Raw genomic sequence first — 14,903 nt, forward strand, 5'->3', positions numbered from 1 at the left:
GACCCTTCAACATCAAAGTCCTCTGAGAAGTTATTTAGCTCCATTCTCTCCCCTTCTCCCATCTTGCACCCTCTTCAGTCTCCTGCAATGGGATTTCCATACCTACTTCTACCCAGCAACTTGGTCAGTCACCGAAATGTTAAATCGAATAGGCGTGCCTCAGTTTTCACCCCACATGATGGTTTTGCAGTCTCCGCGCTCTCCAGCCACCCCTTCTTTCTGAACCCCCTCTCTCAACATCTGAGCCTCTACACTCTGGTTCTCCTTCTACTGCTCAGACTGCTTCTCATTCGTGTTTCTTGTGTTCTTGCATCAACTTCTTAAACATTGGACTTTCCTGTTGCTTTTGCCAAGGATCTATTCTTTTCCTCCTCACTGTCTCTCCTAATAATTTCATCACCAAGTTGAAGAGAAGACTCCCAAATCTGCCTCACTTCCTCTGTCTTTGTCTGCAAAGTCAGCCTCATGCATCTAGTGCTGCACTGGGGCAGCTGCAGGAGAATGAGCGAGCAGCACAGTCCAAACAGGATTCTCACCTCTCTCATCTCCACTCCTGATCCGCTATCGCTGCTCTCCACAAATCTGTGGAAACACCAAGCTCCCCACAGTAACTCTTACCCTCTCTTCTTCCTGTTCCCCAATCCAGAAGGTAATCAGGATTTTTCAAGTGAATGCTCTAGAAGTCTCTCAAAGTCATCCCTTCTGTCCCTTTGGCTCTACTTTAGTTTATATCCTGACCTCCTTGCAGCTGAGTCATCACAGCAGCCTCCCAGATATTGGGCCAGCCTCTTTCTCTATCAGTCACACCACCACCACGGTACTAACGTCTTCCTCAGACACCCCGTGGGCAGTGACTGCCCCCCTCCAAGACTCCCAGTGACTTTACTTTCTAGAGGCTGATGACAGCGACATCCAAGCCCTCATGACATGGACCCAGTTTCTCTTTCTAGTCCCAAAATTCAAAGCGAAGAGTCTCTGGGATTCCCAGTAATAGACGAAATTTGAAGAAAGAACTTCTATGGGAGGAAAGTAAGCAGAAAGGCAAGCTTGATTGGGAAAGCAACATGAGCAACGCACTGACGTTGAAAATGCTACTCTATTAAGGGGAAGACAGAGAGAAGCTAGTGGGCAAGGAATGTGGGTTCATGGAGGGAAAGACGCGTGTGGGGTGAGTCCAGAGGATGGAGGAAAGGCATCTGTAAGAATCTTAAAACAAAATCAAGCATGGGCCTCCCCTGGTGGCGCAGCGGTTGAGCGCTGGGCTGTGAAGCTGCCCACAGCCTCTGCAGCGCCAGTTCCATCCCCGGCCACCGGCGAGGGTCCCACAAGGCACGCAGACCTCTCCTGCCATGCCCGCTGCTCCCCTTAGCAGTGTATTTTGTCAGTCTGTCTGTTCTGCTCCCCTCTCTGGCTCTGGTGAATTCTTTCACCCTCCCGCGCTTTGACTGTACCCAGTGCTTGTATAAATAAATAAATAAATCTTTAAAAAAAATCAAGCATGAATTTAATAAAAGTGCTATGTTAATTTCCATGTATATTACCTATCCCTGCATACAGCTTCTCCCCAACCTAATATTCTACAGCATACCCAACAAAATACTCCCAAGTTGGCTAAGTGTTCTTACTTCTATTTTAGGCTTTAAATCCCAATTGTTAACAACTCCATTAAATATAAAACTTCCTTTCAGAGCTACTTGGAAATGTGTTACATAAATGCTGCATATTTCCCCTCTTACTTCTTCCCCAGAATTTCTCCAGCTTCTAAAAATAACACCTCCGATGCTGGCTTTGTTCACTGTTCTAGCTCCCACTTGCACACCTGTCATGTTCAGAGCCCGACCAGGTCAGATCGCTCTCATTGGCACTTCTCTATGTGTGTCTCCATGTCTTCCTGCTCCTATAGCTTTTTTTTTTTTAATGAAGCTTAATGCTCCTGAGAAAATTATGATCTGCCATGGGAGTGAAAAAGCTACAAATCATCATTTTTTCTCTTCTGATTTCCTGGTAGCCTCAGAAGACATCCTTTACAGCCAATATAGGAGCTCTCCTATGCACATGAGGATGGGGAATAAGACCAATAATGGGCAGTGATTAACACCATGTATTTGAAAACTAAAACTATGAGCCAGACGCTGGGCCAGGCACTGCGTGTGCATAACCACACTCACTGCATCATCACCTCACTCTGATGACTGGGAGTTGCTACTCTCCTCATTGTTCAGACAGCACATTAAACCTTGGAGGGCATAAAGAACTTGACCCAAGGTCTCAAAGCTAAGTGGCAGGCTCCACTTTCAGAGTTTTATCTGCACAGCACCATACCTCATGTTCTCCATGCAGAAAATCACATAGACATTTTGAAATGGAAACTTCTGGCTGGTATCTTAGGTTGGTTTCTCACAGAAGCAAGGAATAGAGTCCCAGAGTTCTGTATCCACCAGGAAGGGAGGGATGAGTAGTCCAGGGGAGAGAAGAAAGCCAATAAATGCTGTGCCTCCTGTGGGGCACGCTGGGAGACACCCAGGAGCATACTCAGTGTTAACTCAACCGATAGGCAAGGAAACTGAGATATTTCTCCACCAACTCCCATGTCCATCCTTGCTTGACAGTTGCTGTTGGAGGCACTTGCAGCTTTCTCTGAGTATGGACTGAGCATGCACCCTAGCGAGAAAAAGACCTCAGCCAGCGAGTCACAGATTCCACCCAGAAAGCAGCCTGCAGCAAGTACAGGTGAGTACCGAGGGCTGTGGGGAAGGCGCCCAGAGATTCTGCTGTATATGCATATGGCCCTGAGAACCCCAAAAGGAAAGAGAGAATTCCCCCCCACCCCGGGCTCACATCTTCAATTATGCCGCTTCACACACCATCCTCCAGACTCAGCTTAACTGGGTGGGTGAATGAGATTTCCCAGTACTGACTTTGACCATTATACGGGTAATGTCTGGTGTCACTCTGCCTTTTCTGTTTCCAATGGGGCGATATAAATTTTCGAGGAGACATAGCAATGACCATGGGACTGCTACCACCCACAACAGTAGGACCCCTGTCCACCCTCCCACCATTGTACACCAGAACTTTCTAACAGCCAACACCACGTACACTGAAAATCTGTACACTTCCCACCATAAAAAATGTCTACACCATCTCCTTAGCTTACAAAGACTAGATACTCTAAGGGTTCCCAAATTTCAACTTTTGGAGACAAAGATGAAGTCCCTTGCCAAGACAGGATCCCATCTCTTTAAAACCTGCCTTAAATTTCTTCATTCAAGAGTTTGCAATTCTGAACTTCCTAAGTTAGTTCACATCACCAGGTTAGCTCAATATTGCGGAGTTCTTTGGGTCACATCACCTTCTAAACAATTTTATAGGATAGACATTATAGTGGTAATGATAAATATTAATAATACTGAAGAGTTCCAATATATTAATGGCTCCAATATATTATGTGCCAGCACCCCCCGCCAATCTCACAAGCTCATTATTTTGCACTATGACCCTGAAAGATTCTTGCAGCTGACAAATCAAAAGCCTGAATGAGTAACAACCCCTGCAAGGTCGCAAAACAGATCCAGGGTCCCAATCTAAGCCTGATGTTCTTCTACCACATCACAGTACTATTCTAGCAGTCCCTGGAGTCAAATGCTCCAGGGCCCTTTGCCATAAAAGCACTAAAGAAACTATGGCTGAATAATGGACCGTTTTCAAAGACAAAATAGAGGGGACTTCAGAAAGTTTGAAATATTATAGTATCCTGTAAAGTGGGTGATTTATTAATGGGTCCTGATGTGTTTTCGTGAGAAGTCAAATTAATAATGTCATCTAAACGTGTTCCTGCTTGAGGAGTAATTTGTTAGAAAGGGAGGGGTCAGGAGATCATCTGATCTTCCAGCTTGCAGAAGTGACACCCAGAGAAGTTAAGTAACTAACTTAGGGACACGCAGACAGAGGTAGCTAGTTGGCAGTGAGGCAAGAGTCCACCTCCTATTTCCCAGGCTTCGGGTCTGCAGCTTTTCTATCCTCACCCCCCACCCCGCCCCAATAGTGACTTCCCATTCAAACTGCCCTCTTGGGCAATTGTCGATGGTCACAATTTTTAGCGTAGATGCACATTTTGATCCGTTCCACTGCCCTGTTTCTAACAATTCTCAGAAATGTTTCTCTCACAAGCATTTAGGATAGTGCTGTAATAACAGCTTTTTTAATGTCTTTTCTCTGAAAGAAATAACAAGCCAGAGCTCCAGGCTTCTGCTTCATCGTTATATAATCCTTGTCTGGGATTGCAAATCACTCGCGAAAGGACAAGGCCCGGGGGAGGCGAGGGTGGGTGTGAATCTTTGGTGTTGTCTTGAGTAACGTGAAGCGATTTGTCATTTTCGAGAGGCCGGAGCCGGTGCTCTGCGATCTCTACGCCGCCGGGCTCATTTTGATTATCTTTGAAAACTTACAGTTTCTGAGGCAGCCCCTGAATTGGGGTGGAACACATTGGTTGCAGACAGATCTGTTTTTCTCTCTTCCCTTCCACCCAAGTAAGAGAACAGGCTAATAATAAACCAAAGTTCTAGAACTTGAATTTGAACTGAAAATACCTCGGAATAAAACCTGTTTCTTCCATCCTGCAAATGGGAGGGGAAACGACCTGCCAGAGCCGGGAGCGGCTGTATTTTCTGTGAAAGCGCGCCCTCTGCTGATGAACTTCGGTAACGACAGGCACTCGGCAAAGTAAACAAAATTATACCAAAAAAAGAATTTTTATGGGGGGCGGGGTGGGGGAGAGCTCTAGAGAACTGACTGATGTTAAAGTTTATACTCATAAGTTGGCGGCTCCGGTGGACCCACTGCGAGTTGTGTTAGTTCTCATGGAGATTTGCACAAGAGCAATTGAAAACACTTCTGTTAACTTGGGGAGCTCTTCACAGACCTTGTTGCTGGGCACATTTACAAAGAAGTGAAAATAAGGCAACCCCAAAGGGACGGTTGGGTAAAGATGTTGGCTATTTATGTTAAACTCTTACGAAAATAGTCAAAACCGGGGTGATGTCACTTCAGTTTGGAGAGGATGGACGAAAAAAAAATTCTAGAGCAAATAGGTACTTTAACAGTGTTTGACTAAAAGCAAATGAGGATTTTTTTTTTTAAATACAGTACAAAGAGCTAACCCTTCGGTGGCACGTCCTCTGTGATTGTGATGAGTCTTGTCTTTCTACTCCTTTGCCTCCTGGTAAATGCCCTGCAGTGAGCGAGGTAACTGTGCCTCAGTATTTAGTTGGAAAGGCCAGGGGGAGAAAGCCAGGTCCTTGATTGGGCATTCCACTCAGCAGGGTTTCTTCCCCTGGTTCCTACTCACATTTGATAAGGAACTTGTCCCTGGGGACAGTGGCCACCTGCTAGCAGCCACAGAATTTTTCCTCCCAATTGCCCTCCAGGCTTTTCCTTTTTCTCTCGACCCACCCAGCCTCTCCTGATTCAGACTGCCTGAACTACCTCCATTATTCATCCCCATCATTCCTCGCCACAAGCACCCACGTTTACTTCCTGAGCGATGCTGTTTAACCTCCTGGTGCAGGAGAAATACAGAATCCGATCGGCTGCCTGAGTCCAGCACCCATGGGAACTGATCACAGGGTCTGCGGCTCCCACTCTCGAGCCAATCAAGGAGGAGCCATCAGCAAACAGACCACATTACATAAGACAGCAGGGAGGCCGGCGGGGAGACTGGGGAGGCAGATCACACAGCCACCGCTCCACCCACGTGCTTGGAGAATCTCCACCAGCTCCTCGTGAGAAACAAACCCACACGTCTGTAGCTGTGCGTACATTTTGTGCCAGCCAGCAAGCACAGGGTAATAGAACAAAATCTCTCTCCACATTTGTGTATTCCGAAATGCAAGTACTTAGCGTACTTAGCGCAATTGCCGTTGCCCTGGGGGGATACAGAAACAGGCTCCCCTGCTTTGAAATTCCCGCAACTCTTTATTAAGGACAGAGCTTGCCGGGATGGCTTTTGCCCGCTTGCTTTACTACTCGGTCAGCACATGTTTAGTGACTAAGGGAAACAGAGCAGCTGTGATCACAGGAGGGGAACCCAGATTCTGCCTCTTGATCCTTGTCTGAGCTCTCTCCGTCGGCTGCTCGGTGGGAAGAAATGAGGGCATCGCCAGAAACTGAATTTGCTGCGATAGCCCGAATCAGAGCTGCTAACGTTTCAGGCTACCTTTTTAACAGTCAAAAATTCCGATGGAGGTTTGGTTTGAGAAATGAGCAGGCAAGCAAAACCCCTCTCCACTGGACAAGATATTGTGATAAGAAAAATAGAGCCTGGACGCCAAGTGATTTTTCCTCCACGTGGCTTGACTTGACCCTGAGTGGGTCTGCACTCACCCGTGCTGTGCATTCAGGGGGCGCTCGCTCCGTTCGGGATGGAAGGGAGCAAAGCTTGAGCTTGCTTTTTAGGTGGAGATAATATTTTCCTACCAAGACAGCCCAACCAAATTTAGCATGCAAGAAAACCTCCTCTAGATTTTTAAGGTCAAATTTATATCATCGGGATGTTCTCCTTATATGTTCAAGCTGGCATTGCATGCAGAAAAGAGAAGAGGGACGAGGGAGGAGAGAAGGAACAGGGTGTGGGGAACAGATCTAGAGGGAAAAAGAGAAGTAGGAAAGTGAGAGTCCAGGAATATTTAAGAGCGTGAGAGAAAGAAGTCCCGGTCTAAGAGAAAGTGTCAGCCGTTCACTGGTAAGAGTTGAAGAGGGTTAAGGAGAAAGCTCAGGCCAGGGGTGCTGAGCAGAATCTGAGGTTAGGGGAATTCCACTACGCACAGTCCCCGCCCACTGAGGATCTCTGCTGACAGCAATGGAAGCACGGCAGGGAGAGTGGTGTGACTGGAGGTGTCAGTGACGCGAGGACCTTCTACATGAGAATTGTGTGGAGAAAGAAAAGGCCCTGGAAATAAGGAAGGAAGAAAGAAATCCCTTCACTGCAAATCAAAGGCATCAAATCTTCTCATCTTGAAGATGAGATATAGAAATTCTCAGAAGAGGAAAGTAAAGCCAGTAACTAAGCCATTGAATATCTGAAACCCCACCCCACCCCAAACAAGATAGGAAAACAATTCTTGTTGACAACGGAGAGGTGTGTCATCTCAGACAATTACTCAGTGGGCGGCAGCGCTTGGCGCAGAGTTGGAGTCCTCAGCTTTCCCATGACGAGCCTTCAGAGATTCCTGTTATGTCAGATGGTCAGATGGCAGCTGGCTTTTGGTTCAATGATGATAATTTCAAGCATTTTTGACTGATAATTCCTAAACTGCAGCAAAGACTTTCCAAGACTTTAATTCTCAATTGTGTTCAATATACAAAGTTCTGGACCTCTTTGTGAATCGCCTTTGTTGTGACTGTTGTTGTTGTTGATGATGATGATGATGATGAAGATCAGGGTGATATTTTCGTTTTGACGACAATGAGGTTGTACAAAGGAAGGAGACAAAGAGTAGAGCTTTTGTGCGCTGCAGCCTTGTCTGGTGAGGATTGATTTTGCGAAGGGCTTTGCTGCCATCTAATGGCTATTATGGAGAACCGCCTCGTTCCGATAAGTGAAATTCACTGGACTAGATTATTAAATCCCCTTAAACTCTGCAGAGAACTAGTGCTTAAAATATTGATACTAATGCTACTGCTTTTAAAAATGTTGGTAATATTATCCTGCACTGTTAAGTCCCCAATATTCTAGAGGAATCAGTCGTTTAAATCGCTATAAGCAAAGCAGATCTTGTGCTTTAAAACTGTCCGTCTTTCTATACGCAGGTGTTTTTCTTTTTTCTTTGTTCCCTTAATAAACTTGACAAATGCTGCTTTAAAAATTGCTATAAATATGGTCAACTAATCTTTGACAAAGGAGCAAAGAGTATGCATTGGAGCAAAGAAAGTTTGTTCAATAAATGGTGCTGGGAAAACTGGGTCGCTACATGCAAAAGAATGAAGCTTGACCACTTCCTCACACCATACACAAAAATCAACTCAAAATGGTTTAAAGAACTAGACATAAGACCTGAAACCATAAAATACATAGAAGGAAATATAGGCGAAACACTACGGGATTTGCACATCAAAGACATCTTTATAGACACATCACCCAAAGCAGTGATAGTGAAGGCAAAGATAAACAGCTGGGACTACATCAAATTAAAGAGCTTCTGCACAGCAAAAGAGACAATAACAAAAACAAAGAGAAACCCCACTGACTGGGAGAACATTTTTGCACCCAACACTAATGATAAAGGACTGATCACAAAAATCTGCAAAGAGCTGATGAGACTCAACAACAACAAAGAAAATAATCCTGTCAAAAAAATGGACAGAAGAGCTAAAAAGAAACTTCTCTGAAGAGGAAATGCAAATGGCCAGCAGGCATATGAAAAAAATGTTCAACATCACTTGTAATCAGGGAAATGCAAATCAAAACTACCATGAGATACCATCTCACACCAGTGAGAATGCCACATATTAAAAAAACCTATCAACAACAAATGTTGGTGAGGGTGTGGAGAAAAAGGAACTCTCCTGCACTGTTGGTGGGAGTGCAAACTGGTCCAACCACTATGGAGAGCTGTGTGAGATTTCTTGACCTACTAAACATAGAGCTTCCATATGATCCAGCAATTCCACTCCTAGGTATTTACCCAAAGGACACAGAAACATCCATTCCAAAGAGCACCTGCACCCCTATGTTTATGGCAGCACTGTTTACAATAGCTAAGCTTTGGAAACAACCCAAATGCCCAAAAATAGATGACTGGATCAAGAAGATGTGGTACATATACACCATGGAATATTACTCAGCATTCAAAAAGATAAACACATGCAATTTGCAGCTACATGGATGGCGCTGGAAGGGATCATGCTCAGTGAAATAAGCCAAAAAGAAAAAGAAAAATACCAGATGGTCTCACTCATAGCAGGAATCTAGAAAACTTAAATAAGGGACCAGGAAAATGAATAACTATAAGAAAGTGAAAATCAAAATCAACAAAAAACTATCAACCAGAGACATTCTATGGGGGGTGGGGTGTGGGGAGGGGAGGAATTGGGGTCAAAATAAGGGGGTTGCAATTGTATGGGGAATATAAAAATAAAATTTATTTTTAAAAAATTTAAAAAATAATAAAAATAAAAATTGCTATAAACAAGACCAGTAATAATAATAGTTAATATTATCTAATGTCCACTATGTGCCAGACTTTGATCTGCACGCTTAAATTTCATGTTATCACTCACCTAATTATCTCAACAATCCAATAAGGAACTATTTAATTCTCATTTTACAGAAGAGGGAACTGAGGCTCAGAGGGGTTATATAACTCCACGTGAGTCACACAAAATAAGTGCTGGATTCAGGCTTTGAACCAGGCCAACTGGCTTGTGCCAGTACTGTCACCACCAAATCCTTGTATGAGGAACACCATAGAAGGAATATGTAGTAAGTAGTTGTAGGAATTGAGTATGGCTGTGAAGATAAGAGCGAGAATTTGAAGTACAAGAGAGATCTAAAATATATTTAGGGAGTGAAATTAATAGGGCTTGGTGGACAATCGGCCCCGGGGGAACAGAGGAAAAAGGAAGGTAGTAATTTCTGGCTAAGCAACATGGGAGATAGTAATTAAGACAGTGATTTTTGAAGTGGGCATAAGTGGGAGGAGAATGGATGAATAAGAGACACTCATTTCTTGTTTAAAGGCTTGAAAGTGATGAGAAGTAAACATATTTCAACCAAAAATATGAATATTTGGAAAACATCTATGTGTGAGTAGGAAAACTATTTCATCATACTGTGAGTCATCAACTTGACAACATATGAGAGTTCACTCATCCAATATGACTTTGTGAAACCTTTGCTCTTTCTGAAGTTGAAAATTTATCTTGTGAGCTATAGCTACAAATAAATCTTCCAGGGTCTTACTATAGAGTAAGCCAACAATGCTTGGTGCAGGGTCCCCTATGATCTGTTCTCATGAAATCTTTCTCAGAACTTTATAACAGCTGGAGCAACCTGAAGCTCAAGTATTCCAACCTTCTTGTTTCACAAGGACATTCTTGAACTGAAATTGATAAATAGTTTTGAGCACCTGTACTATAAGGAACTGAGGCCATCCTCGGGAGATAAAGTGGAATATAGTACAGAGCCCTGGTTCTCAAGAAGTTTGCACTTTAGGTAGGAAGATAGCAATAGAGCATAACAAAACAGTTGCTTTTCTTGTCTACTCAGAATCAATTCCTTTTCTTTTGGTCACAGGACCTAAATTTCCTTGGGAGAACCATTCCTCCTCCTCCCTCAGCGACTTAGGTGGGGCTGCCTCCAGTCCTGGCTCCAGCTGATGCCACCTGGCCAATAAGAGTAGTAGCCTGTTTCCATGGTGACAATAATTGATCCCAGCGTGGGCTCATTACATAGCCTGGCCAATGCAAGCAAATGAGGATCAGGCCAAGAGTTGTTCTGAGATCCTTCTAAGGAAAACTATCCTCTTTGCACAGAAGTTGCCAACATGGTAGATCAGTCTAGGTCCGCTTCTGGGCCACCGTATGACAAGAGTGTCCTGAAAATGATTTTCCCGGTGAAGGTAGACTGAGAGAGGAAGACTTTGAAAGCTGATGGCGATGTGTGAGCCCCTAAAGTGAACTGCCCCTGAGCTCCCCAGATTCAGCATCCTTTTCATTGGGCTTTCATGATTCCTGAGCTCTTCATTTGAATCATTTACATAGTTAAACGAATTTCCTCATTAAAAGGTTAAATTCTTTGCTTTTCTCATGTCTGCCTATTGCTCTTTTGAATTGAACCATCAGTTGACTGAGGATAAGATTCTTGAGTCCCATTTTCTTTGCCCCAGAACTTTGCAGATGTTGTTCTGTTGCTTTCTGACATTAAATGTGACTTCTGACTGCCAGATAAATACATGATGCCCCATTGAATTCAATTTCAGATAAACAACAGATTTTTTAGTGTAAGTCTGCGCCAAATGTTATGTGTAATATTTTCAATTTAACTAGGCATGATATATTTTTATTTGCAGCATTGGATGACCCTAACGGTGATGTGAAAACTTGCAGGAATGTCTGGTTACTCTGTTCCTCCCACACCTCTAGATGACTTGCTTTAAAAAAAAAAAAAAAAAAAAAAAAAAAAAGGATCTGCATGTTTGAAATATTTTCTTTAAACTTGAAGTTTAATGTTGGCTATCAGCTAGTCTGTGTCTTTTTCCCTGGTATAAAGGACCTTCTTGTGGCAGACATTTCCTTTTATTTTCATTTCAAGGACATTTTCCTGCATTCTAACCCTATCTTCCTGGACTGGGGGAACACAGGGGTCCAATATGTTGTCTTCTACATCTGTCATCTTCTCTCCTAGTTGTCTTCTCACCCTGAGGACTGAGGCTATCTCAAATATTTGTCTGTTTCTATTTTCAACCCAAAATATTCTGCTCCCTGCTGTCTGGAATTAATTTTTTAAAGTGTCATGGTAAGCTTAATCTCTGCAGTCTCTTTCCTTCTCACTCCATTGTCTTATTAATTCATCTACTAGTTTTTGTTTTACTGAATGTGTATTCTCACGACTTTTAGTGCTTGTAGTAATAGAAGGAATTGTCTCCTTGTTCTTCCAGATTTAGAGTATCTCTTGCCTTTCGTTCATCCATTCATTTATTCATGACTGTATTTCTTTGTTTCCAACTACCTTCCTTCAATTGTTAATTTCTCTACCCATTTATTTGGCTGTAATATCGTCATATGGTTTCCCTACCATTTTATTTCATCTTGCGAATGCTGAAGGAAGGAGAGCAGCTTGTGCAAATTTGTCTGCTCAGAATTCGTGTGGGTAAATTTTAATTGACACCTTTCCCACTTTATCCAGGGCGAGTCTGTCCCTTTCCCTGTGGGAGGGCTTGGTGCTACATTCTTTTGTGTAGGTGGAAGGCGTGCAAAGACAGCAAGGGAGATAATTCACCTGAAACTGAGCTCACCCCTCACTAGGGGATCTGAAATCTGCTTTTTCCTCTGAGACCTTATAAAATTTCCAGTGCTAGGATCCATTTTGCCATCACATTTCAAAGGAATTAGAAACAACCTACCCTTCTATACCTTGAGAAATAAATTTAAGGAGATAAAATTAGTCTCCTTAGCACCATTCCTAGCCTGCCACAACTGTAAATTCCATGGACTTCCTTTCCCTTTTGACTCACATTTCAACCTGAAAGTTTTTGAAATGCAGATCTTTGTGTGGAAAGGATGAGCATGACGGGGACTTTAGGACTCCTCCACCTGAAGTTGGTGTGCACAGTGCCTGTTCAGTGCAGAAGCCATGCTGGAGTGGCCCATGATGTCAGCAGAGCAGTATTATGTGTCTGCTTTTTTAAAAAAAACAAATTAATTGTGCATGATCATTACAGTGTTTTATATGTGGCTTTAAGCATAGGCCCTAACCTTCATAGTAAGCCTTAATCTCTTTCTATTTCCCTACACAAACTCTCCACCTCAGTCAAAGTGGTCAACCCACTGTGACCTAAATAAATCTTAAATTTAGTCTCTGAAATATGGCTCATGTCATGCCATTCATTTGAAATACCTTCTTTTTCCCATGCTTGCCCAGCCTTTAAGATTCAGCTAACATTGTGTCTCCTTCACAATGCTTCCTCTTAATTGTGCCAATCCAAAATGATTGCTTCTATACTCCTGAAAGGTGTTTACATTCTCAATAAATTTATCGGATGTAGCTTCCGTTTCACTGATTCACTCTTTAGTTCTGTCTACGCTGTGGTTTAATCTACAAAGTTTGTATTTTAATGTCTACATTTTATATTTCAAAACAAATCAACTGGTTACTTTTCAAGCCTCCCTGATCTTTTTGTTAGTACCTTCATATATTAAATTTTTCTTCCTTTCAAAAATATGTTTAGTCATATTTTATAGTACATAGTTAACACTCTCATTATCTGAACAATTTGATGGTCTCACATGGTCATTGGCCGGTTGGCTGCTCTTGCTCATGGTAGCATGTGTCTTTGTGTTTGTGTGTGTGTTTGTTTGTTTGTTTGTTTGTTTGTTTGTTTGTTTTGGATGCTGCCTTTCTGATTAGGCAAGCTCATATCTGCAGGAATCCCTTGTGACCTGGGTTGAGGATGTGATTCTCTAGATAAGATTGGCATTTGCCAGTCCAGGGACAAGCACTGAATGGGAAACATTCCAAAGAAGGTAGTTGGAAACAAAGATAATCACTGAATGGGAAACATGTTTTATGTTCATTTCATGGGCTGGAGGTTATTGAACCATAAAGGGTTTTGAATCACAGGTTTAACTGAAAGCAATACTAAGGCCAACTTTTAAGATGGGGGACTAGAGAAGAGCAGGGTGGTTGTGTCACTGCTCTGGGTAGATTTTGTTTCTCATCACTGTGGCATAGCCCTTTGATGGTTGTAGCTTTATTAAATATTCATTTCTGCTTTGTTCTGGCCTAAATTACAGGTGCTTGTACCACTTGGCAGTTAAAACCTAATCCCTGGGGTGTGAACATGGTGGGTAGGGAGTATTCCATCATGATGTGGCCTTTCCCTCAACTTTTCCTCTCTTACCCACCTCTTGTGACTCCCTGTTTGGTGCCTGCACATGGGATTCTGAACTGATCTTGTCTAAAACTACAGGGAAAATTTGCCATCGCTGTTGCCAAAAAGAGCAGTTTATGGATTTGTTCTAGCCCCCAATTTGGCTTCATACTATATCTTGTGGGCTTTCATTCTTGAGTCTTGGCTAAACTCCTTAGGTTTAACTTATGGGCCTCAAAAATACTGGACTGTGGCATTGTCTGTCTACCTCCTCATTACTAAAGTAGTTGGTTATCTATTCTTACTGGGAGTAAACATGATGAGTACCTCTCTGCTCAGTTCCATTCGTACAGTCACAAGTAACTGTGCTAAAAATCAACAGCAGAAGAAACACCAAGAAGAAACCATTCCAGCATTAAGAGATATTCCTATTACTGAAGTGAACCAAATGTTCTTTCTTGTAGTCAAAGAACTGTACACCAAATACTGAATTTTATGTAGACACACAAAGCAATTTTAACCACCATTATTTTGACTTTCATTATTATTAAATAATCCAGTGTTAAAATATTTTTAAAAGTAATTTGAAATCACTTAAGTTCCATTGATATCATAAATGTTCTCAAATATTAGTCATTAGTCAACAAAATAAATAAAATACAACATCCCTTAACCTAAAAAAAAAAAAAAAAAAAAAAAAACCCTAACCCCAGCCCCCCAATCCTGAGGTTCAGCTTCCTCTAACAACTCTCCTTTTTCATTTCTGGTTGTTAGAGTAAGTTCTCTTAGTTTCCTATTTTCCCACTTTATATGAGAAATAATATTTGTGATGTGCGAGCCATTACTTTTTGGTGTTTTGTATTGGAAATGGTTATGGTTACCTAATACACCACGTGGTAAGAATGAAGAATTTAAAATTGATTCATTAATTAACCATAAAGAACTCTGTGACAGATCTCCTATTGTTGTCTTGATCTACTTTTTAAATCTTAAGAAATTTTTCACACATTATTTTCCTCAAATAAATTACAAAAAAAATAAAGTCAAGAATTGCATCTCACAGTCCTTTTTACTTATGCTATGTTTTGCCCAGCGTGACTCCAGCCTAAAATTGATAGAAAATAAACTCATTGAAATTGTTTGGGCTGAACACAATTACTCAAAGGAACAAAGTGATTACAAATTAAACCAACTATTCCAAGTGTTTTTTTTTAATATTGATAATGTGATAAACCCATAAAAAATAAATATTTATAGAATGAAGGTAGAATGTTGAATAAGACAGATATGGTATCTTCCCTTATAGAAATTACACCA

The 14,903-nt window shown here is 42.1% G+C and overlaps 1 protein-coding gene across 1 annotated transcript in view; it reads left to right on the forward strand.

The window, feature by feature from the left end:
• The window catches only part of LOC119245740 (phosphatidylinositol N-acetylglucosaminyltransferase subunit P-like), a 65,964-nt gene extending 51,888 nt beyond the window's left edge, over positions 1 to 14,076 (forward strand). The window contains exons 2-4 of the mRNA XM_037511700.1: positions 2,610 to 2,730; positions 12,260 to 12,314; positions 13,686 to 14,076. Of these exons, the coding sequence (XP_037367597.1) occupies positions 2,610 to 2,730; positions 12,260 to 12,314; positions 13,686 to 14,076 (567 nt within the window). The remainder of the gene's footprint in view (positions 1 to 2,609; positions 2,731 to 12,259; positions 12,315 to 13,685) is intronic.
• Positions 14,077 to 14,903: the final 827 nt, after the last annotated feature.

This window comes from Talpa occidentalis, unplaced genomic scaffold, assembly GCF_014898055.3.
Source record: "Talpa occidentalis isolate TD23 unplaced genomic scaffold, MPIMG_talOcc4v2.1 talOcc4.15, whole genome shotgun sequence".
Lineage (NCBI taxonomy): Eukaryota > Metazoa > Chordata > Mammalia > Eulipotyphla > Talpidae > Talpa > Talpa occidentalis.